This window comes from Cervus canadensis, chromosome 28 (assembly GCF_019320065.1).
Source record: "Cervus canadensis isolate Bull #8, Minnesota chromosome 28, ASM1932006v1, whole genome shotgun sequence".
Classification (NCBI taxonomy): Eukaryota; Metazoa; Chordata; class Mammalia; order Artiodactyla; family Cervidae; genus Cervus; species Cervus canadensis.
Genome location: NC_057413.1, coordinates 25513512 through 25538521, shown reverse-complemented (window position 1 = coordinate 25538521; position 25010 = coordinate 25513512). Strand labels below are relative to the sequence as shown.

The 25010-nt window shown below is 35.6% G+C and overlaps 1 protein-coding gene across 1 annotated transcript in view; it reads left to right on the top strand.

Moving 5' to 3' along the window:
- The window catches only part of LOC122429259 (butyrophilin subfamily 1 member A1-like), a 197182-nt gene that overhangs the window by 12104 nt on the left and 160068 nt on the right, over positions 1 to 25010 (top strand). The window contains exons 2-3 of the mRNA XM_043449492.1: positions 14437 to 14457; positions 15838 to 15858. Of these exons, the coding sequence (XP_043305427.1) occupies positions 14437 to 14457; positions 15838 to 15858 (42 nt within the window). The remainder of the gene's footprint in view (positions 1 to 14436; positions 14458 to 15837; positions 15859 to 25010) is intronic.

Here is a 25010-nt window from a genome sequence, read left to right as displayed (position 1 = left end):
TCTGTGAATATGTTCATCTGTACTATTTTTGTGTATTCCACATGTAAGTAATATTATATGATATTTGTTTTTCTCGTTCTGACTTACTTCACTCTGTATGACAATCTCTAGGTCAATCCACAAAAAATATAGATCAGTAAGAGGACAGAAAGTCCAAAGATAAATCCAAGCAAGTGGGATCTTAGTTTTCTGAACAGGGATCCACCTCATGCCCCCTGCAGTAAAAGCACAGAGTCTGAACTACTGAAGTGTCAGGGAAATCTCCCTAATAATATCTCAAATAGCACTCTAGTGTTTAAATTGTGTTTGCATTTGATTCTGAAGGAAACAGGCAATACAGTCCCCACATGGGTGCTGCTTATCCCAGAGAAAGACCTGACCTAGCTCCTCCCATGCTGTCATTTCCAGTCCTGTTTCTTGGCATCAAAGAAGTAAATGGAAGTGAAAAAACTGGTTCCTCTGTCTTCTGAGGAGACTATCAAGCCTTCATTGAAAATGGTGCCAGTTCTCAAAAATTTTGGTCAGGTTGAGCCACACTGTGAGGAATGGAAGTTATTCAAATGTTTGTTCCTTTCCTTTCCTGTCATTGCACCTTCATGTTGAATGAATTTTGAGATCTTTCCCTTAATATTTTATCAATAAGTGTGAAGAGAAAAATCCCAAGTCCCACTGATGTATTTCCCTCTGAACTAGTTAACGTTGCATCTTTTTCTCATAACTTTGTCTTCATTTAGGCATTCGTTGATAGAAACATACCTAAAACAATTTGTAAATAAAGATGATGTGAATAGAGGCACCCAAAAACCTAATTCTGTACTTTTTGCTAGGAGCAAAGTCTTAAGAGTCTTGATTCAGTGTGTATGGTGAACTTGAATAACTAAGCTACAATAAAACTGAGAGCTACTATATATTTTCAGTAGCTGTCAAGAAACTGATTAGAACAAACATATTGAATAATAAGAGCTTAAATAAAGTCAAAAGGTGCACAAAAATTTTGAAAGGGTAACTACCTGAACTAACAGTTCTAAACATCTTTCTTCATTAGAAAATTGAATGTGTTTGCCCACCCACCCACCCCACCCCCTTTTTAATAGAATATTCTATGTTTGAAAGACAGCAGCTTTCAGCCACTATTGTTGAGTCTGTTTTGGGTCCATGATGTGCAAACCTGCATGTGTTTATATGTGTACAGATACAGTTATCATCAGTTTCAGATTCTTCAAAACATTTTATTTTTCTTCATGTTTGTTTTCCATGATATTCACCTGACGCTTTCCATTTATTTCCAGGTGATCTTCTGAGAAAACTTGGTAAGTTTGTAACAACTCTTCACTCCAGTAACTCTTCCAGTGACTGTTTCCACACTGTATTGAACATTCCCTGTCCTTCTATCATTACACCATCCATGGGCTCACTTTTCACGTGGATGGCCATTCACTTCTGTCCAGTTTTTGGATATGAACCTCTTTCTTATTCCATCATTTCTGTTGTTTTTCCCCTATGTTCCGTCATTACTCATTGCATCTTTTCCACCTTTACTTCTTATTACAGTGGCTTTGTGTGTCTTCCATAGACTTCCCAGATGGTACAATGATTTTCTGAGATGACGGGACTGAACTCTTCAGCACTTGGTTATCATGCTCTCCTTGTTTTCTGAGAAATGTCAGTTAATTTAGGACGTTTACAAGTACCCAAGTTGAAGGGGGCGATTACTCTATAGTTAATATTTCCAAAGCTTAAGAGAAAGAGGATTCCCAATTGAATAATGAAGTTTCTCCCTCTATTGTCCTGTCAAAGATCTTATAAAATCCGATGTCATCCACTGGATCGTGTGAGATTGAGCCTCACTCTTTTACTATTCTTGAACAAATTACTCAAATGTACCAGTTCTACAAATATCTGCAATATATTCTTGTCTTTTTCCCATCTATGTGTAGTATTTATACTTTGATAGTTTTATCAACGCTGCTATTATTTCTGCAAACTGCAATGCCTTTTCAATAATTAAACATGGAGGTTATATCTTGCAGAAAATTGATAAATGACGTATCTGAACTTTCAGGACTTTTTATGTGAATGACAGGGAGAGCTGTTGTCCTAGGATGATTCCAAAATTTTCCTTCATAAAGCACTTCAAATTCAAAGTAGAACATCTTCCCCTTCTAATGATATTTTTCAATTACCTCTTGGTTTACAGATAGGATAGAACTTGGGAACATATACTTTTAAGGCATTTAGCAGGCTTCATGTGAATGCAGCCATAAATCAAATTTCTGACAGAGGCATACTTTCATTATATACTTTTGAATCACATTACAGTACCTATTTCATGTATTTGAGCACGTTTGTCATTTGTTATGGGCTTTTTAAAAAAAGCTGGAAAGCCCAATTCAAGACCAAATATTGATTCAGTTTTTCCCAAAGGAAGCTTTCACGTGGTAATTCCTTTGCAGAAAAGGATGAGGGAACTTAAAACAGCATGGCCTCTCATGAGTTACATGGCCTTTGGGACAATAGGTTCTAATTCTTAGAGAAGTGGAATCACTTTATTGAGTGAATAAATAATGGAAAGAAATTGTTTTCATCTCTTCCTCATATGAGCATTCATTCGGTTTGACTGATTATTTCTTCCCTTTGTTTTTCAGATAAGGCTGAACAGGATAGAGGCAAGTCCCAATAATATTTCACACTGGGTACCTTGTAATGTTTCAACTTTTGACTTTGGTCTTCAATTCTCAGTGATCCTCTTCCTCGCCTGCAAAGTAGATATGAATTAACATCGTTTTTCTCTCATTTCATCATCATTTCAACTGAAGGGTTTCATCTTCATGGTTTATTCAATGCTCCGTTACTTTTGCTTTACTTTGTCCCATCAGTACAATTTATGCAGACATTCACTCTTTGTAAAGTGTATACAAATATAAACTTAACTCAAAAATTTTGCAATTTTTAAGTTTCTGATCTGAATGCTTAGTTCTTTGTATTTCTTTTCAATGAAAATTACACAGATTTTTCATTGTATTTCACAGACAAAATTCAGAAAAAATACTATAATTATATTTGAAATCCCTGTACTCCCAAAGCAGTTTTAAATGCATGTTTTCTTGATGTTTCAAACATTTCCCACCTTTTCATCAAATGTCAACAATGGTTTGCAGTCTACAGTATTTCTACAATTCTAAGGCAATATTTTGCATGTCACCTTCTCTTATATCCCTCTCTTTTCTGGTCTGAAAGCCTGAATAAAATCTGAAATGATTCATTGTTGAAGGTCATCCTTACACTGCCTTAAAATCTGGGAGTAGTACCCAGATATTTTTTCCTAGAATTTTTTGATATCCAAAGAGAATAATTTTCACTGTTACTTTTATCAACACAATTGTTAATATGGACATCTGCAATTGCTTCAGCTATTTGTGAAAAGATTGTATATTGTTAGAAATGTTAAAAAAAAATAGTGCATATTTCTAACTTAAATATTTTACATGAATGAAATCATAATCTCCGTTCTGTAATGTTCCATAAGATTTTTTTCCATAAAACACAAAATTATTCATTAAAATTTAATATCCTCTTCTTTTCTAAGGACATTTTTCAGACCACATTTGTTTTCAGGGGAAATTTATCTCTTTGAAGCATGCAGCAGAGTTCATGCAGTCATTGCTACAGATAATGTTTTGAACATATGGGTGATATTTTTCTCTTCGGTTCCTCATCTCTTCTTAACAAATTATGTTTGCATGGGTTCATATTTACCTTTATTTGAGAAGGTGATCGAGATAAGATGAGATTCTTTTTGGCGTGAACTAGAATAGCAATTCAACAAAAATAAAGTTATATCATCATTGCATAAGGAAATGTTAATAGTGGTTCCTAAGAACAAATCTGGCATTTTTCTAGAAGTAGTTCAGTACACTCTAACTCACCCCTTGTGGATATTTTATGTGAGATGATGATTCATATTTAGTAGCAACAAGGGACTTTATTAAAGGTAAACAATCAAATCATAACAGCCCAAGTAGTGGCCAAATAATTCAAGAACATTTTCAAAAGGTAACCGCCACTACCAATACACCTGAAATTTTTCCTCAAGTAACTGTATAAGTGTGTTCTCTATATCTCTGACTCTATTTCTGCTCTGTGAATATGTTCATCTGTACTATTTTTGTGTATTCCACATGTAAGTAATATTATATGATATTTGTTTTTCTCGTTCTGACTTACTTCACTCTGTATGACAATCTCTAGGTCAATCCACAAAAAATATAGATCAGTAAGAGGACAGAAAGTCCAAAGATAAATCCAAGCAAGTGGGATCTTAGTTTTCTGAACAGGGATCCACCTCATGCCCCCTGCAGTAAAAGCACAGAGTCTGAACTACTGAAGTGTCAGGGAAATCTCCCTAATAATATCTCAAATAGCACTCTAGTGTTTAAATTGTGTTTGCATTTGATTCTGAAGGAAACAGGCAATACAGTCCCCACATGGGTGCTGCTTATCCCAGAGAAAGACCTGACCTAGCTCCTCCCATGCTGTCATTTCCAGTCCTGTTTCTTGGCATCAAAGAAGTAAATGGAAGTGAAAAAACTGGTTCCTCTGTCTTCTGAGGAGACTATCAAGTCTTCATTGAAAATGGTGCCAGTTCTCAAAAATTTTGGTCAGGTTGAGCCACACTGTGAGGAATGGAAGTTATTCAAATGTTTGTTCCTTTCCTTTCCTGTCATTGCACCTTCATGTTGAATGAATTTTGAGATCTTTCCCTTAATATTTTATCAATAAGTGTGAAGAGAAAAATCCCAAGTCCCACTGATGTATTTCCCTCTGAACTAGTTAACGTTGCATCTTTTTCTCATAACTTTGTCTTCATTTAGGCATTCGTTGATAGAAACATACCTAAAACACTTTGTAAATAAAGATGATGTGAATAGAGGCACCCAAAAACCTAATTCTGTACTTTTTGCTAGGAGCAAAGTCTTAAGAGTCTTGATTCAGTGTGTATGGTGAACTTGAATAACTAAGCTACAATAAAACTGACAGCTACTATATATTTTCATTAGCTGTCAAGAAACTGATTAGAACAAACATATTGAATAATAAGAGCTTAAATAAAGTCAAAAGGTGCACAAAAATTTTGAAAGGGTAACTACCTGAACTAATAGTTCTAAACATCTTTCTTCATTTAGAAAATTGACTGTTTGCCCACCCCCCACCCCCACTTTTAATAGAACATTCTATGTTTGAAAGACAGCAGCTTTCAGCCACTATTGTTGAGTCTGTTTTGGGTCCATGATGTGCAAACCTGCATGTGTTTATATGTGTACAGATACAGTTAACATCAGTTTCAGATTCTTCAAAACATTTTATTTTTCTTCATGTTTGTTTTCCATGATATTCACCTGACGCTTTCCATTTATTTCCAGGTGATCTTCTGAGAAAACTTGGTAAGTTTGTAACAACTCTTCACTCCAGTAACTCTTCCAGTGACTGTTTCCACACTGTATTGAACATTCCCTGTCCTTCTATCATTACACCATCCATGGGCTCACTTTTCACGTGGATGGCCATTCACTTCTGTCCAGTTTTTGGATATGAACCTCTTTCTTATTTCATCATTTCTGTTGTTTTTCCCCTATGTTCCATCATTACTCATTGCATCTTCTCCACCTTTACTTCTTATTACAGTGGCTTTGTGTGTCTTCCATAGACTTCCCAGATGGTACAATGATTTTCTGAGATGACGGGACCGAACTCTTCAGCACTTGGTTATCATGCTCTCCTTGTTTTCTGAGAAATGTCAGTTAATTTAGGACGTTTACAAGTACCCAAGTTGAAGGGGGCGATTACTCTATAGTTAATATTTCCAAAGCTTAAGAGAAAGAGGATTCCCAATTGAATAATGAAGTTTCTCCCTCTATTGTCCTGTCAAAGATCTTATAAAATCCGATGTCATCCACTGGATCGTGTGAGATTGAGCCTCACTCTTTTACTATTCTTGAACAAATTACTCAAATGTACCAGTTCTACAAATATCTGCAATATATTCTTGTCTTTTTCCCATCTATGTGTAGTATTTATACTTTGAAGTTTTTATCAATCCTATTATTATTTCTGCAAACTGCAATGCCTCTTCAATAATTAAGCATGGAGGTTTTATCTTGAGAAAAATTGATAAAGGACATATGTCAATTTTCAGGACTTTTTATGTGAATGACAGGGAGAGCTGTTGTCCTAGGATGATTCCACAATTTTCCTTCATAAAGCACTTCAATTTCAAAGTAGAACATCTTCCCCTTCTAATGATATTTTTCAATTACCTCTTGGTTTACAGACTGGATAGAACTTGGGAACATATACTTTTAAAGCATTAGCTGGTTTCATATGAATGAAGCCACAGATCAAATTTGTGACAGAGGCATTCTCATATTATATACTTTTGAATCACATTTACACTACCTATTTCATGTATTTGAGCATGTTTGTCATTTGTTACGGGGTTAAAAAAAGCCTGGAAAGCCCAATTCAAGACCAAATATTGATTCATTTTTTTTTCCCATAGGAAGTTTTTATGTGGTAATTCCTTTGCAGAAAAGGAGGAGGGAACTTAAAACAGCATTGCTTCTCATGAGTTACATGGCCTTTGGGACATTAGATTCTAATACTTAGAAATGTGGAATCACTGTATTGAATAAAAAAATAATGAAAAGAAATTAAACTATTGTCATCTCTTCTTCACATTATGCCTTCATTTGGTTTGACTGGTTATTTCTTCCTTTTATCTTTCAGATAAGGCTGAACAGGATAGAGGCAAGTCCCAATAATATTTCACACTGGGTACCTTATAATGTTTCATCTTTTTGACTTTGGTCTTTAATTCCCTTGATCATCTTCCTCCACTGCAAAGTAGATATGAATTTCATCGTTTTTCTCTCATTTCATCATCATTTCAACTGAAAGGTTTCATATTCATGGGTTATTCAACACTCCGTTACTTTTGCTTTACTTTGTCCCATCAGTACAATTTATGCAGACATTCACTCTTTGTAAAGTGTATACAAATATGAACTTCACTGTAAAATTTTGCAATTTTTAAGTTTCTGATCTAAATGCTTAGTTCTTTATGTTTCTTTTCAATGAAAATTACATTGATTTGTCATTGTATTTCAGAGACAAAATTCAGAAAAAAATATTATAAAGTATCTTTGGCATCCCTGTACTCCCAAAGCACTTTAAAATGCCTATTTTCTTGATGTTTTATACATATCCCACCTTTTCATCAATATGTCATCTTTGGTTTGCAGTCTACAGTGTTTCTACCATGCTAAGCAATATTTTGTATGTCAACTTCTCCCATATCCCTCTCTTTTCTGGTCTTTGAAAGCCTGAATAAAATCTGAAATGATTCATCGATGAAGGTCATCCTTACACTGCCCTAAAATCTGGGACTAGTACACATTTTTTTTTTCCTGAATTTTTTTTATATCCAAAGAGAGTAATTTTCATTCTTACTTTTATTTACACAGTTGTTACACAGGGAGAACTGCAATTACTTGAACTATTTGTGAAAAGATTTTATATTGTTAGAAATGTTAAAAAATAGTACATAGTTCTAACTTGAACATTTTATGTGAATGAAATCATAATCTCTGTTCTATAATATTCCATAAGATTTTTTTCTATAAAACACAAAATTATTCCTTAAAATTTAATATCCTATTTTTTCCTAAGGACATTTTTCAGTATACATTTGTTTTCAGAGGAAATTTATCTCTTATTCCTTAAAATTTAATATCCTATTTTTTCCTAAGGACATTTTTCAGTATACATTTGTTTTCAGAGGAAATTTTTCTCTTTGATGCATACAGCAGAGTCCATATCATCATTGCTACAGATAACGTTTTGAACATATGGGTGATTTTTTTTCTCTTTGGTTCCTCATCTCTTCCTAACAAATTCTGTTTGCTTGGGTTCATATTTGCATTTTTTTGAGGAGGTGATCAAGATAAGATGTGGTTCTTTTTGGCATGAACTAAAATAGCAATTCACCAAAAATAAAGTTATATCATCATTGCATAAGAAAATGTTAATAGCTGTTCCTAAGAACCAAATCCTGCAGTTTTCTAGAAGTGGATCAGTACACTCTAATTCACTCCTTATGGATATTTTATGTGAGACAATGATTTATATTTTGTAGCAGCAAAAGACTTTTTTAAAGGTAACCAGTCAAATCAAAGCAGCCCAAGTAGTGTCCAAATAATTTAAGAACATTTTCAAAAGGTAACCACCACTACCAATATACCTGAAATTTTTCCTCAAGTCAGCAAGATTATTCCTTTTCCTCATTTAATTTTTGATCAGCACCAAAGAAAGCTGTCAGCTACTTTGGCACATTGTATATGTCTGCATATGTTTGTGTGTGTGTGTATTTGTTTAAATCCTGTTACATTTATAATTGTATGTAAAATTTTCACTAAATTTAGTTTCCCTTGACCTTTCATCCTATTAAACTTACTTGTTTTTTCTCTTAATTTTTCAGATGTTCTTTTGGAAAAAATAGGTAAATATCCCTGAAGACATTTTTGTTCCAATAAGCTTTAAACAACCACATTTTTGGTTCTTTTATCATTCTCTCTTTTATCTATATGCCATCTTTTTCCTCGGGGCTTTCCTGATAGCTCAGATGGTAACCAATCTGCCTGCAGTGCAAGAGACCCAGGTTAGATCCCTGAGTAGGGAATATCCCCTGGAGGAGTAAATGGCACCCCACTTCAGTATTCTTGCCTGGAAAATCCCATGGAAGAGGAACCTGGCAGGCTACAGCCAGAGAGTCACAAAGGGGTTGGACATGACTGAACAACTAACACTTTACTTTCACTTCATTTTTTAGCTCACACTGTATCTCATTATCTATTCTTTTCTCCTCAATGTTTTGTTTATGGACTTTTCTATATTAAATTCTCTCCATCTATTAGCCTAGACCTGTGTAAGTCTTTCTCAGTACATCCTAATTCATTTCCTATGTTTCTTCCCTATAAACACTGTCTTTTTCTGTCATCCAGCACCTTCTCAGTTTTACTGTGAATTTTGTGGGGATGAGACTGAGGGGCACACTGTTTACATTCTGTATTTATTTTCTGGTACACTTTCAATAAATTAGCCTTTCTGTCATGTATTCAAAGTTCAGGTGGCCATTAATATACCATGGATACCTCCCCAAGCTTTATGAGATAAGACTCCACACTTGCTGAGTGAATTTTCTCCAACTTTTGTCTTTTCGAAGACTGTAAATTCAGGGGTAACTCATAGATACAGTGTGGACTTTAGGCTCACACATCCAATGCCCTTGACCATTCACTAATCTTCTCTCAGGTACAGATATTTTGCATACTTTTTCCTGGGTTTATTTTCCCTCATACCACAGTAATTTTTCTGTCTTTCTCTTGCATTTTATTAATATAATTATTGATGTGGCAAGCGGCAATAATTTTGAAGTGTTTGTAGAAGAACTCTGTATACTGAGCAAGATGGTTTACAACATATTTCTCCATTTTGAAGTTTTATGTGAGTGCCATGAAAGGCTAGAGTTCTAGGATACTCCTAAATGTTTTTTTGATGAAACGCTAATTAACCATTAAAAGTTTAGCATCCTTCCTTTTATAATGATATTTCTCAGCTATATTTTTGGTTAGACTCAATGTAAGTAGGGAATACATGTCTTTAATGCATGAAGCATGCTTCATAGGGCTACTGCTACTGACGGAGTTTTAGCTAGATGGGTGCTTTTGTTGTAGGTTTCCTCATGACTTCCTAAGTAGCTTAAATACTCATGTATGTGTGCATGTTTGGATTGTATTCTGACAAAAAGAAAAGGTCCAATGAAATACATGTTTTATGTTGCTTATCTCAGAAGTCTTATTCTACCTCACAGTGCCATTTTCCATCTTTATAATTTTTGCATCAAGTGGTGTGTGTGTGTGTGTGTATGAGATATAGCATTGCTCCTGTTTGACAATATGTCCTTCAGAAATCTTTGCTTCCAATTAAAAAAATATTGGCCACTTTGAAACTTGGAATAAACTATAAAAGGATTACAAATTTCTGTTCTCTTTGCATCATATGTAGCCAATATTTTTATGATTTTATAGTTGTTTTATTTTCTTTAATATCACCATAATAGTCATTTTAAACTTAACATACTTCTTTTCTAGTGAAAAATTTCAATTATAATTCTGTTTTCAAAGGAAGAGATGATATTTAGGAATATGTTTCCTTTATGCATGTAACAGGATTCATTGCTATTGCTATACTTTTTTTGAAAACTGAGCGTTTTTTCTCTTTGCTTCCTCATCTCTTTAAAAAAATTTTTTTTTGGAGTATAGTTCCTTTACAATATTGTGTTAGTTTCTACTGTACAGCATAGTGAATCAACCAAATATATATATATGTACATATATCCTTAATTTTTATTTCCTTCCTATTTAGGTCACCACAGAGCATTGAGTAGAGTTCCCTCTGCTATACAGTAGGTTTCCATTATCTATGGGAGCTTAGTTTAATATACATAAAATTATGGCAGAAATAAAGAACAAGGCAAGACAATGTATAATCAATACATGACACAGATTTTAAGTGATATTAACATTTAGCAGACACAAATATTACCTTTAAGAAGAACAAAGATTTTCCAAATTTTCTACCACTCATTTTATTCATTTTAGTCAGTGGTCAAAAGAAAATTTAAGACCCGAGGATGATAAACCATGCCATTTGAAGGGTTGTTAGAAGATAAGAAGATTGCTTAATTAGCAACATAACGATAGCTTTAAAAGCCAACAGTTTATTTAAAAATGTAAAGACCTATTTGATAATGAATATTTTTCCTGCTCTTTACTAGCAGGATATGATATGATATTTTAATTTCCTTAAGATAATATATAACATTTAAAAATAATATTGAATATCTTCCTTTTTTAGGTATTGATATAATTAAGCATGGACTTCCCAGGTGGTTCTCGTGATAAAGAGCCTGTCTGCCAATGAAATAGACATTTTATTTTATTTTGCATTTCCTTGTCATCGTCATATTATTTCTTAATTAATTTACTTATTTTAATTGGAGACTAGTTACTTTACAATGCTGTTGTGGTTTTTGCCATACATGGACATGAATCAGCCACAAGTGTACATTTTTTGATTATCACTATACCTTTTTTACAAAATAAACACTTTTTCTCTTTGCTTCTTCATCATTTTTTAGCTTGTTCTTTTGTGTATAATTGTGAGTTTTCAGTTTATTCTGAAAAATGTAGAACGTCTAATACAGGACCAGTGATGGACATTGTTTATCCAAGAAGTCCTTTCTATCTCCTTCCCCAGAGTCATTTCCTGTCTTGATTCCTTTAACATCAAGGGGTGAATGAAAGTAAAACACTCTTTTCCCTGATTTCTGGAAATGTCTTCAGATCTTATAGAAAATGAGGTCATGTTGAACCAAAGGCTAAAGTATGGCAGTATTTCAAATTTTTCTTTGTTTCTTCCTCACATTGGATCATCATTTTGAATGTATTTTGAGTTTTTTTTTTTTTTTTTTTTAATGTGAAGAGGAAAGTGTCAAGTCCCCAATGTCAAGGCAACTTCTTTGCCTACCTAGTCATGGATTCATTCTTTTTTGGTATCTTTGTCTTCAAGTCTTTATGCATGCTTTTATGTGGCTTTGTCTCAGTATTTTGTCTTTCCAACTGAAATTCATCATCTTTATTTCTTATTCAATTTCTCTCATTATGATTTCTTTAATTTTTTTGTTTTTTAATTTTTATGATTTCTTTAATTTTTTTGTTTCAACTAGCATAAACAGACCATTCCTGCCATGTAAATTTATTAACCATACATTTCAAAAGTATTGGCATTCTCAGAGACTATTTTGAAAGCTTTTCCCACATGTGCCCAGGTCATTTGACTTCAATTTCCATATGTTGTGCCTAGAACATCATTTCCTTACTTTCATGTGATTTAATTAAGATGAACTTCATTTAGTCTTGAATTTAAATAGAAATCTACATTTTAAGAAGTTACAGTTTACTCAGTTGCTGAAAACTTTGTGAAAAGAAGCACTCAGGAAACTAACATGATATTTTTCTATTAGCAGTGATTCAGATTCTTTTAATTCAGTGAGTGTGACTATTGTGTACAACAAGCACTACCAAAATAATAAGCATTGACTCTAAATTTAGCACCAATCAAGGAACTTATGAAGGCTAACCTCCAAGAAATAGAAATTTAAACAATCTGAGTCAAGATAATTTTATAAGATAATAATTGGAAGAAATAATGACTTTTTTCCAGTACAGAAAGTTCACTCATATTTCTCCTTTTCATTTTTTAAAGAAATTCTTTGCAAAAAAAGAAATTGTATAAAAGCATGTCAGAAAAATTTTTTAAAAGTTACCACTATTACTACTGTTCATGACGTTTTTCCTAAGTAAATTCATTCAGTTTTTTCTTTTGTAATCTTAACAATATTCTCCTGAAAGGGGTAGCTTTCAGCTGCAGTTTGTATATGTGTGTGTGCTGGCATGTGTGTATGTATTCTGTGGATTGGCCTGCATCCTGGTACATTTAACACCGCATGTGAATTTTCATCAAATGTGTATATTCTTTCTTTTCTGTTCTCTAACACTTGTTTGGATCTTTTCACTTTATTTTTCTGACCAGCTTTTGAAAAAATTTGGTAAATTTCTCTGACAAGTTTTTTACTCCAATAAGACTCTAAATGACTGCTTCCACTGAGTCTTTCACATTCCCTTTCCTTTTATATATACACCATCTTTTGGCATGCCCTAGCATTCAATGTCTGTTATTTTCTCTTATTTTGTTTCATAAACATCATCCATATTAAGTTGCCTCAATTACTGCTTTTCTACCATCTAGCCTCATTCTTTTCCATCCCTTTATTTTTTCAGGACTCTTGTTCCTTCTTTATAAACACTGCCTTCTTTTATTCTGTAGAGTCTCACCACAGTCTCCATGTGAATGTTGTGAAACAAAAGGGAAGAGACTGATGGGTACATGATTACACTTTGCATATATTTTCTGAAAACTGTCTATTGTTAGTGTGTGTTCCATACATTCAAAATTCAAAGGCCATTTCTATGCAGTTGCTATCTGCCCAAACCTTAGGAGATGAGAGCTAAGACTTCATTCTTTCTCAGTGACGCTTCTTGGCCTATGGTCCTTTTAAGGACTATGTAAACTCAGATATCCTTCATGGTTCCAGTGTGGTTTTCAGGCTCCCTCTTACACTGCCTTTGATCGTATCACCCAATGCCCTAAATAACAAACATTTAATGGTATTCCCTGGGTTTATTTTCTGTCATACTATAGCAGTTGTTCCTTTTTTTTTTTTCCCTGCATTTTTATTCTGACATTATTATTAATTTACCAAACTGCCCTTATTTTTAGATTTTGGTAGAAGAACTTTTAATTTAAGGAATATACAACACATTTCCCAATATTGAAATGTTATGTGAATGCCATGAGAAACTATAGTCATATGATACCCCTAAAAGATTTTTTCATAATACAATGATATAAACATCCAAATTTCAACATCCTTGATTTCCTAATGATGGTTTTCAATCGTATTGTGTGTACAGGTTTAATGAACCTAGAAATATACCTCTTCTATATACTGAGCAGCCTTCATAAGACTACAGTTACAGATACTATTTTAGACTGACCAGCGCTTTTACTGAAGGCTTCTTTGCGTGCGTGGGTGCGTGCGTGCTTGGTCACTTCAGTTGTTTCTGACTCTTTGTGATCCTATGGCCTACATCCTTCCAGACCCCTCTGTCCATGGGGTTCTCCAGGCAAGAATACTGGAGTGAATTGTCATGCTCTCATCCAGGGGATCTTCCGAACCCAGGGATTGAACCCATGTCACTTATGTCTCCTGCATTGGCAAGTGGGTTCTTTACGTTTAGGGCCACCTGAGAAACCCATAGGCTTCTTTGTGCTCAGTTGCTCAGTCGGTTCCAACTCGGTGCGACCCCATGGACTGTAGCCCTCCAGTCTCCTCTGTCCATGGAATTTTCTTTATGACTTGCTAAATATGAGCTTTTTTCCACTCCTCTCTGCAAAAATAGGTCTACTGAAATGAATGATTGATAGTTTGCCCTAATAGTCCTATTCCACCTCTTCTGGTTGAGTCATTATCTGTCTTTGCTATATTTGCTCCAGGAGTTGGAAGTGGGAGTGGTGGGTTGTAATACAGCATTGCCCCTGACTGTAGGATGCCCTCTGAAGCATCACCTTTCCTAAAATGTTGGTCAGTTTGATCCACGGAGTAAACTATAGAAGGGTTTCAAATTTCTGTGCTCCTTTTTTGACATTAGCCCTGCATTTTGATGAAATACTTTTTTCCCTCTTCTTTTTTTTTTCTAGATGAGATTAAACAGGAAAAAGGCAAGTCAAAAAATTTGTTTGCATGTTCTTAGCTGTTGTTTCATCTACTACTTGCATCTTTAAAAAAAAGTTATGTCATTTTCTGTTACCTAACTTTCATCTTTCCCCATTCTTTCTTTCTTTTACTTTACCATATGCTTCCCCTATAAAAACTGGCTTCTTTTGAACTGCTTTTCTCTTCTTCTTTTTTTTTTTCAGATAAGATTAAACAGGAAAAAGGCAAATCAAAACTTTTTCACCTGTTCTTAGTTGTTTCATCTGCAACTTGTACCATAAAAAAAATGTTCTGTCATTTTTTGTTATCTAAATATATCTTTTCCCATTCTTTCCTTTGTACTCCACACCAATCTTCCCCTAAGGCATCAGCTTCTTTTAATTGCTTCTCTCTTCTTCTTCTTCTTTTTTTTTTTTTCAGATAAGATCGCCCAGGAAAACAGTAAATCAAAAAATTTTTCATGTATGCTTAGTTGTTGTTTCATCTGTTCTTTGCACCTTGAAAAAAAGTTGTCATTTTATGTTACCTAAATTCCATCTTTTCCCATTCTTTCCTTTTATACTCCATTCCATGCTTCCCCTATAAAGACTGGCTTCTTTTAAATTGTTTTTTACTTCCTTTTTTCCCCTCAATAAGATTGCACGGGAAAAAGACAAGTCAAAATTCCTTTTGCCTGTTCTTAGTTGTTGCTTCATCTGGAACTTGCTCCTTTGTCTTCAACTATCAATGATCATCTTCCTCAACTTCCACATTCATATTATTGAATGATTTCCTCTTACTGTCTTAGTTTCCTAAGTGATGTCTGCCATCTTCATGTGTTTTTCAGTTTCCCCTATTCCTACCTCTTTCATTTGTCTTGTCCGAGAAATCAATGTACACATTTCCATTTGTTCAGATACATTTTATTACTAACATATCTAATAAGTTTGGAAGTTTTAAAGTTTATGATGCATAAGGTATTCTTCAAGATAAATTCTGGTCATTTGATTTAGACCTCTGACTACTGGCATTAATATCACAGTTCTCTTCCTTTCAAGTTAAGATAGCTAGTACCTTCAAATTAATCCTGAGTCTCAGTAATGTCAAAAGGTATTAATAACACTTTTAAAGGTAGTCATCAAATATAACATTCCTTAGATATTTCTTATTCAGTAAATTCTCTTCTTTTATTTCTCTTTTCACTGCTGTAGACTATTCTCTGGATAAGTGTGAGCTCTCAGCCCATGTCTGTATGTTTGTGTGTGTACATTTGCAAATAATGTTTTCATGTCTATCTGCATTCTAATTTGTTTCATGTTAAAATATATATTTTTTCCTAGCACAATAGATTTCTTTGTGTTTGCCTCACAATATATTTATATTGATCCTTCCATTTTCTTTTTCAGAAATATTGCAGCACAATTTAGGTAAATTTTCTGACAACTTTTTGCTCCCAAATGCCTTTTAAAAGCCCTCCTTTTTTAGTGTCTTTAATTTCTATACCTTTTTATCTGTACATTGTCTATGGGCTTGACCTTCTCCTGGGTATCTACACTTTCTTTCCAAATGTTGTTATGGGCTCCTCCTTATTAAGTTCTGTCAATTTCTGTTTCCTACATTTCATTCTTTCTTTTTTTATTCCCTCCACTCTCCCCTATAAATGTTGGCTTCTTTTGTCTCCAGAGGCTTCCCATAGTTTTTCTAAGAAGTGGTGAGATAAAGGGCATTTCACTAGTAACTACCTGGCTTACACCCATATGTATTTCCAGAGACACCAAATCTTTGGACCACTGTCACAAATTTCAAATATTAGGGCCAATGTTTATGCAACTGATGTTTTCCCAAACCTTGTTAGATTACTTGTTCAGTAATTTTCAATATAGTACTTTTTGTTCTATGAAAGATGAGTCAATTCTGATGTCATTCTTTGGTTGAATGTAAGCTTGAACCTAAGTCTTCCAGTGCCATTGATCATAGTACCAAGCATTCAGAAGTATACAAACACTTCACATGATGTTTCCTGGCTTTTTTCTGCCCCCCTACAAACCATTGTAATTACTCTATTTTCACATTTTGGTTTGCATAGTAGTCAACTCTTTTTTTTTTCCATTTATTTTTATTAGTTGGAGGCTAATTACTTTACAATATTGTAGTGGTTTTTGAAATACATTGATGTGACTCAGCCATGGATTTACATGTATTCCCCATCCCAACCCCCCCCCCCACCTCCCTGTCCACCCAATCCCTCTGGGTCATCCCAGCGCACCAGCCCCAAGCACTTATCCCATGCATCCAACCGGGGCTGGTGATCTGTTTCACCATTGATAATATACATGTTTCGATGCTGTTCTCTGAAAACATCCTACCCTCGCCTTCTCCCACGGAGTCCAAAAGTCTGTTCCGTACATCTGTGTCTCTTTTCTGTTTTGCATATAAGGTTATCGTTACCATCTTTCTAAATTCCATATATATGCATTGGTATACTGCATTGGTCTTTACCTTTCTGGCTTACTTCACTCTGTATAATGGGCTCCAGTTTCATCCATCTCATTAGAACTGATTCAAATGAATTCTTTTTAATGGCTGAGTAATATTCCATGGTGTATATGTACCACAGCTTCCTTATCCATTTGTCTGCTGATGGGCATCTAGGTTGCTTCCATGTCCTGGCTATTATAAACAGTGCTGCAATGAACATTGGGGTGCACAAGTCTCTTTCAGATCTGGTTTCCTCGGTGTGTATGCCCAGCAGTGGTATTGCTGGGTCATATGGCAGTTCTATTTCCAGTTTTTTAAGAAATCTCCACACTGTTTTCCATAGTGGCTGTACTAGTTTGCATTCCCACCAACAGTGTAAGAGGGTTCCCGTTTCTCCACACCCTCTCCAGCATTTATTGCTTGTAGACTTTTGGATAGCAGCCATCCTGACTGGCGTGTAATGGTACCTCATTGTGGTTTTGATTTGCATTTCTCTAATAATGAGTGATGTTGAGCATCTTTTCATGTGTTTGTTAGCCATCTGTATGTCTTCTTTGGAGAAATGTCTGTTTAGTTCTTTGGCCTATTTTTTGATTGGGTCATTTATTTTTCTGGAATTGAGCTGCAGGAGTTGCCTGTATATTTTTTAGATTAATCCTTTGTCTGTTTCTTCATTTGCTATTATTTTCTCCCATTCTGAGGGCTGTCTTTTCACCTTACTTATAGTTTCCTTTGTTGTGCAAAGCTTTTAAGATTAATTAGGTCCCATTTGTTTATTTTTGCTTTTATTTCCAATAATCTGGGAGATGGGTCATAGAGGATCTTGCTATGATTTATGTCAAGAGTGTTTTGCTTATATTCTCCTCTAGGAGTTTTATAGCTTCTGGTCTTACATTTAGATCTTTTATATATTTTGAGTTTATTTTTGTGTATAGTGTTAGAAAGTGCTCTAGTTTCATTCTTTTACAAGTGGTTGACCAGTTTTTTCAGCACCACTTGTTAAAGAGGTTGTCTTTTCTCCATTGTATATTACTGCCTACTTTGTTGAAGATAAGTTGTCCATAAGTATGTGGATTACTCTATGGGCTTTCTATTCTGTTCCATTGATCTATATTTCTGTCTTTGTGCCAGTACCATACTGTGGTATGGTACTATGTGCCAGTACCATACTGACGACTGGGGCTTTGTAGTAGAGCCTGAAGTCAGGCAGGTTGATTCCTCCAGTTCCATTCTTCTTTCTCAAGATTGCTTTAGCTATTCGAGGTTTTTTGTATTTCTATACAAATTATGAAATTATTTGTTCTAGTTCTGTGAAAAATACCATTGGTAGCTTGATAGAGATTGCATTGAATCTATAGATGGCTCTGGGCAGTATACTCATTTTTACTATATTGATTCTTCCAATCCATGAACACCGTATATTTCTCCATCTATTTGTGTCCTCTTTGATTTCTTTCATCAGTGTTTTATAGTTTTCTATATATAGGTCTTTTGTTTCTTTAGGTAGATATATTCCTAAGTATTTTATTCTTTTCATTGCAATGGTGAATGGTATTATTTCCTTAATTTCTCTTTGTTTTCTCATTGTTAGTGTATAGGAAATTCAAGGAATTTCTGTGTGTTAATTTTATATCCTGCAACTTTACTATATTCATTGATTAGCTCTAGTAATTTTCTGGTAGAGTCTTTGGGGTTTTCTATGTAGAGGATCATGTCATTTGCAAACAGTGAGAGTTTCACTTCTTCTTTTCCTATCTGGATTCCTTTTATTTCTTTTTCTGCTCTGATTGCTGTGGCCAAAACTTCCAAAACTATGTTGAATAGTAGTGGTGAGAATGGGCACCCTTGCCTTGTTCGTGACTTTAGGGGAAATGCTTTCAATTTTTCACCGTTGGGGATAATGTTTGCTGTGGGTTTGTCTTATATAGCTATTATTATGTTGAGGAATGTTCCTTCTATTCCTGCTTTCTGGAGAGTTTTAATCATAAATGGATGTTGAATATTGTCAAAGGCTTTTTATACATCTACTGAGATAATCATATGGTTTTTATCTTTCAATGTGTTAATGTGGTGTATTACATTGATGATTTGTGGATATTAAAGAATCCTTGCACTCCTGGGATAAAGCCCACTTGGTCATGATGTATGATCTTTTTAATATGTTGTTGGATTCTGTTTGCTAGAATTTTGTTAAGGATTTTTGCATCTATGTTCATCAGTGATATTGGCCTGTAGTTTTCTTTTCTTTCTTTCTTTCTTTTTTTTTTTTTTTTTTTTTTTTTTTTTTTTTTTTTTTTTTTTTTTTGTGTGTGTGGCATCCTTGCCTGGTTTTGGAATTAGGGTGATGGTGGCCTCATAGAATGAGTTTGGAAGTTTACCTTCTGCAGTTTTCTGGGAGAGTTTGAGAAAGATAGGTGTTAGCTCTTCTCTAAATGTTTGGTAGAATTCAGCTTTGAAGCCATCTGGTCCTGGGCTTTTGTTTGCTGGAAGATTTCTGATTACAGTTTTGATTTCCATGCTTGTGGTGGATCTGTTGAGATCTTCTATTTCTTCCTGGTTCAGTTTTGGAAAGTTATACTTTTGTAAGAATTTGTCCATGTCTTCCAAGTTGTCCATTTTATTGGCATATAGCTGCTGATAGTAGTCTCTTATGATCCTTTGTATTTCTGTGTTGTCTCTTGTGATTTCTCCATTTTCATTTCTAATTTTGTTGATTTGATTCTTAGTCTGGCTAACGGTTTGTCTTTTTTATTTACCTTCTCAAAGAACCAGCTTTTGGTTTTATTGATTTTTTCTATGGTCTCTTTTGTTTCTTTTGCATTTATTTCTGCCCTAATTTTTAAGATTTCTTTCCTTCTATTAACCCTGAGGTTCTTCATTTCTTCCTTCTTTAGCTGCTTTAGGTGTAGAGTTAGGTTATTTATTTGACTTTTTTTCTTATTTCTTGAGGTAAACCTTCCCCTTAGCACTGCTTTTAAAGTGTCCCATACGTTTTGGGTTGTTGTGTTTTCATTTTCATTCGTTTCTATGCATATTTTGATTTCTTTTTTGATTTTTCCTTTGATGTGTTGGTTATTCAGGAACGTGTTATTTACCTCCATATGTTGGAATTTTGAATAGTTTTGTTTTTTTTCTCCTGTAATTGAGATCTAATCTTACTGCATTGTGGTCAGAAAAGATGGCTGGAATGATTTCAATTTTTTTTTAATTTACCAAGGCTAGATTTATGGCCCAGGATGTGATCTATTCTGGAGGCGGTTCCGTGTGCACTTGAGAGAAGGTGAAGTTGATTGTTTTGGGGTGAAATGTCCTATAGATATCAATTAGGTCTAGCTGGTCCATTGTGTCATTTAAGGTTTTTGTTTCCTTGTTAATTTTCTGTTTAGTTGATCTATCCATAGTTGTGAGTGGGGTATTAAAGTCTCCCACTATTATTGTGTTACTATTAATTTCCTCTTTCATACTCGTTAGTGTTTGCCGTACATATTGCAGTGCTCCTATGTTGGGTGCATATATATTTATAATTGTTATATCTTCTTCTTGGATTGATCCTTTGGTCATTATATAGTGTCCTTCTTTGTCTCTTTTCACATCCTTTATTTGAAAGTCTATTTTATCTGATATGAGTATTGTGACTCCTGCTTTCTTTTGGTCTCCGTTTGCATGAAATATTTTTTTCCAGCCCTTCACTTTCAGTCAGTATGTGTCCCTTGTTTTGAGGTGGGTCTCTTGTAGACAGCATATATAGGTGTCTTGTTTTTGTATCCATTCAGCCAGTCTTTGTCTTTTGGTTGGGACATTCAACCCATTCACATTTAAGGTAATTATTGAAAAGTATGATCCCAATGCCAATTACTTTATTGTTTTGGGTTCGAATTTATACACCCTTTCTATGGTTCCTGTCTAGAGAAGATCCTTTAGCATTTGATGAAGAACTGGTTTGGTGGTGCTGAATTCTCTCAGCTTTTGCTTGTCTGTAAAGCTTTTGAATTCTCCTCCATATCTGAATGAGATCCTTGCTAGGTACAGTAATCTGGGTTGTAGGTTATTCTCTTTCATGACTTTAAGTATGTCCTGCCATCCTCTTCTGGCCTGAAGATTTTCTATTGAAAAATCAGCTGTTATCCTTATGGGAATCCCCTTGTGTGTTATTTGTTGTTTTTCCCTTGCTGCTTTTAATGTTTGTTCTTTGTGTTTGATCTTTGTTAATTTGATTAATATGTGCCTCGGTGTGTTTTGCCTTGGGTTTATCCTGTTTGGGACTCTCTGGGTTTCTTGGACTTGTGTGACTATTTCCTTCCCCATTTTAGGGAAGTTTTCAACTATTATCTCCTCGAGTATTTTTTCATGGCCTTTCTTTTTGTCTTCTTCTGGGACTCCTATGATTCGAATGTTGCAGCGTTTCACGTTGTCTAAGAGGCCCCTGAGGTTGTCCTCATTTCTTTTGACTCTTTTTTCTATTTTCATCTCTGCATAATTTATTTCCATCATTCTATCTTCTACCTCACTTATCCTATCTTCTGCCTCCGTTATTCTACTGTTGGTTCCCTCCAGAGTATTTTTTTTATCTCATTTATTGCATTATTCATTATTAATTGACTCTTTGTTTATTTCTTCTAGGTCCTTGTTAAACATTTCTTGCATCTTCTCAATCTTTGTCTCCAGGCTATTTCTGTAACTCCATTTTGTTTTCAAGATTTTGGATCATTTTTATTATCATTATTCTAAATTCTTTTTCAGGTAGATTCCCTATCTCCTCCTCTTTTGTTTGGTTTGGTGGGCATTTTTCATGTTCCTTTACCTGCTGAATATTTCTCTGCCTTTTCATCTTGTTTAGATGGCTGTGTTTGGGGTGACCTTTCTGTATTCTGGAAGTTTGTGGTTCCTCTTTATTGTGGAGTTTCCTCCCAGTGAATGGGGTTGGACGGTTGGCTTGTCAAGGTTTTCCGGTTAGGGAAGCTTGCGTCAGTGTTCTAGTGGGTGGAGTTGGATATCTTCTCTCTGGAGTGCAATGGAGTGTCCAGTAGTGAGTTTTGAGATGTCTGTGGGTTTGGTGTGACTTTAGGCAGCCTGTATATTGACGCTCAGGGCTATGTTCTTGTGTTGCTGGAGAATTTGTGTTTTATGTCTTGCTCTGGAATTTATTGGCTCTTGGGTGATGGTTGGTTTCAGTGTAGGTATGGAGGCTTTTGGATGATCTCTTATTAATTAACATTCCCTGGAGTCAGGAGTTCTCTGGTGTTCTCAGGTTTTGGGCTTAAGCCTCCTGCCTCTGGTTTTCAGTCTTATTCTTCCAGTAGCCTCAAGACTTCTCCATCCATACAGCACTGATAATAAAACTTCTAGGTTAATGGTGAAAAGATTCTCCACAGTGAGGGACACCCAGAGACGTTCACAGAGTTACATGAAGAAGAGGAGAGGGAGGAAGGAGACAGAGGTAAGAAGGAGGAGAAAAAAGGGGGAATCAAGAGGAGAGAGACAGATCTAGGCAGTACTCTGTTCCCTAAGTGTTCTCTGCAGCCCAGAACACCCACAGAGATTCACAGAATTGGGTTGAGAAGAGAAGGGGGAAGGAGGAAATTGAGGTGACCTGGGAGAGAAAAAGGAGCATCAGAAAGGAGAGAGAGTAATGAAGCCAGTAATCACACTGCTGAGTAAAAATGGGTACTGAAGATTGTATTCTTAAATGTACAAAATTGATATCAAACACTAAAAAACAAAGATTAAAAATCTAGAGTAGAGGTTAGACTCTTAAAAATACAATATTAAAAAAAAAGGAAGAACACAAAAAGTATAAGAAATATATATGAAGTTCGCTTTAAAAATAGGGTCCTTTTTTTTGCAAGATAATAGTGGGTTATAAAAATTATAATTAAAGGAGTATTAGAGGCCTCAAAAAAAAAAAAGAAGAAGAAGAAGAAGAGGAAGAAGAAACAATTTTTAATTTAAAAAAAACAATAATAGTAAAAATATATCTAGGAATTTCTCTGGAGCTGTTGTGGGCAGTGTGGGGTCAGTTCAATTTCAGATAGTTCCTCGTTCCAGCTTATACTTCTCAATATCTATAGGCCCCTTCCAGTGTAGTCACTGTTAATTACAGGAATTTTAATCTGTTGCACCCGTCACTTCTAAGGCAGTTCCCTTTTTTTATTTGGCTTCTGTTTGCAGGTCTCTTCAGTGTCTAATTTCTGCCCTGATACAAGGGGGTGGAGGTGGTCTCATGTTTAGGATCACTTGTTCAGTTGTGCTGTGGGGAGGGAGGGGCCTTGCAAACAAATATCACTGGTGTGTGTGGGGAGTGTTCGCAGTGTTCCGGCCACACTGGGTTTGCCCCTGCTCGCGGCGTGTGTGCTTTCCCCATCTACACTGCTCAAGCTTCAGGTTGCTCTACAGGGAGCGGGCCCTGAGTTGCGTGCACTTCCCAGGTCTAAGCTGCTCAGGTTCAGGTTCCTGAGTACTCCACAAAGGCGCAGACTCGGTTGGCCCTGCGTTTTGTGCCCTTCCCCAGTCCGAGCAGCTCAGGCAACCAGGTGCTTGAGGAGCACACTCTCTTCAGGTGCAGTGTGACTTATCCCCTCCCCGGTCCCAGCCTCAGTTTCTGGGCGCGCCCTGTCCAGTGTGCCTTGTGTCTCCTCTGGGAGCTGATCTCTGGCTGCGACCCTCCCGGCAGTTGTCAACCATCCAGAATCTTAGGAAGTCTTTGGTTAGAAACTGGAAGCCTGTTTGCAGTTTGGTAGGGGATGCCCTCTCTGGGGCCGAGTTTGCCCCTTTCCGGCTCTGGCTGGCGCTTGCCTCATCCCTGCCTCTGGTGGGGGATGGACCGGTCCACAGCCGGCTAGCTCTTCTCTGGTATTGCTGAATCCTTTGTTCTGTGAATGGGCTGGCAGTGCCTTAGGTTAGGGTTTTTCACAGGTTAATTCTCTCTCTCTCTTGCTATCCCACAGTTTAGGTTGCTATCTCACATTAGCTCCCTCAGATTACCCTCAGGGCATTCAGGCCCAGTCCTTACCCTAAGCAGTGCCGCCCACCAGTTCCTCTCCGTTCAGCCCCCACTTGCTGGTGGTGGATGCGAATGTCTGGAGTACTTTTCTGCTGGGCGTTCCTTTAGGCATGTAATCTGTGGGTTTTATTTATTTATTTTTCCTCCCAGTTAGGTTGCCCTCTGAGATTCGAAGACTTACCCCAGACCCACCGGTGAAAGGGTTTCCTGGTATTTGGAAACTTCCTCTATTAAGACTCCCTTCCCAGGGTGGATCTCTGTCCCTAGCTCTTTTGTCTCTCTTTTTATCTTTTATATTTTGTCCTACCTCCTTTTGAAGACAATGGGCTGCTTTTCTGGATGCCTGATGTCCTCTGCCAGCGTTCAGAAGTTGTTTTGTGGTTGCTCAGCATTCAAATGTTCTTTCGATGAATTTGTGGGGGAGAAAGTGGACTCCCCATCCGATTCCTCCTCCATCTTAGCTCCTCTGGCAGCTAAAAGTTTTAAGTTATGTTTTATTTGGGGACCTTACTCAGGACTATAACCTAGGATACAGCATCTCAGAGAGTTCTGAGGAACTCTTACAGAGAGGTAAGGAAGGATTCAAATTATCTAGGAGTTTTACTGAAAAAACAAAAGCAAAACAGTATTGGAACACATCAAGATTACCTCTAATAATAATTTAAAAAAAAAAAAATACAGGCATCTCAAGTTAATACCTTTTTGTATATAGTAAGACGTAAGAGTTGAGGCTTATTGAAATTATTCCTTTGATATGCATCCTAACTACTGGGGCCAGTATCCTGTTTTTCTCCATCCTGAATACCCCCAGGGTACACCATCTGGTTCTGTTGGCTTCATGGTAAACAACATTCATTGTTTACCAAAATGTCAATCAACATTTTTTTTTTTTTTTTTGTCTGCAAGAACAAATTGTCACCATTTTTCCAAGATAAAAATATTTGCTTCCTTGGTATTTTTCAGGACTTTTTCTTTCTTTTTTTATTTTTCTTTTCTTTTTTTCTAACTACATCCATCTTATCTATTTACTGTGCAGTGGAAATTTTATTTTCACTTTCATTTTCTGGTTTTCCTTGAAATTTACATGAGTTTTTCCATTAT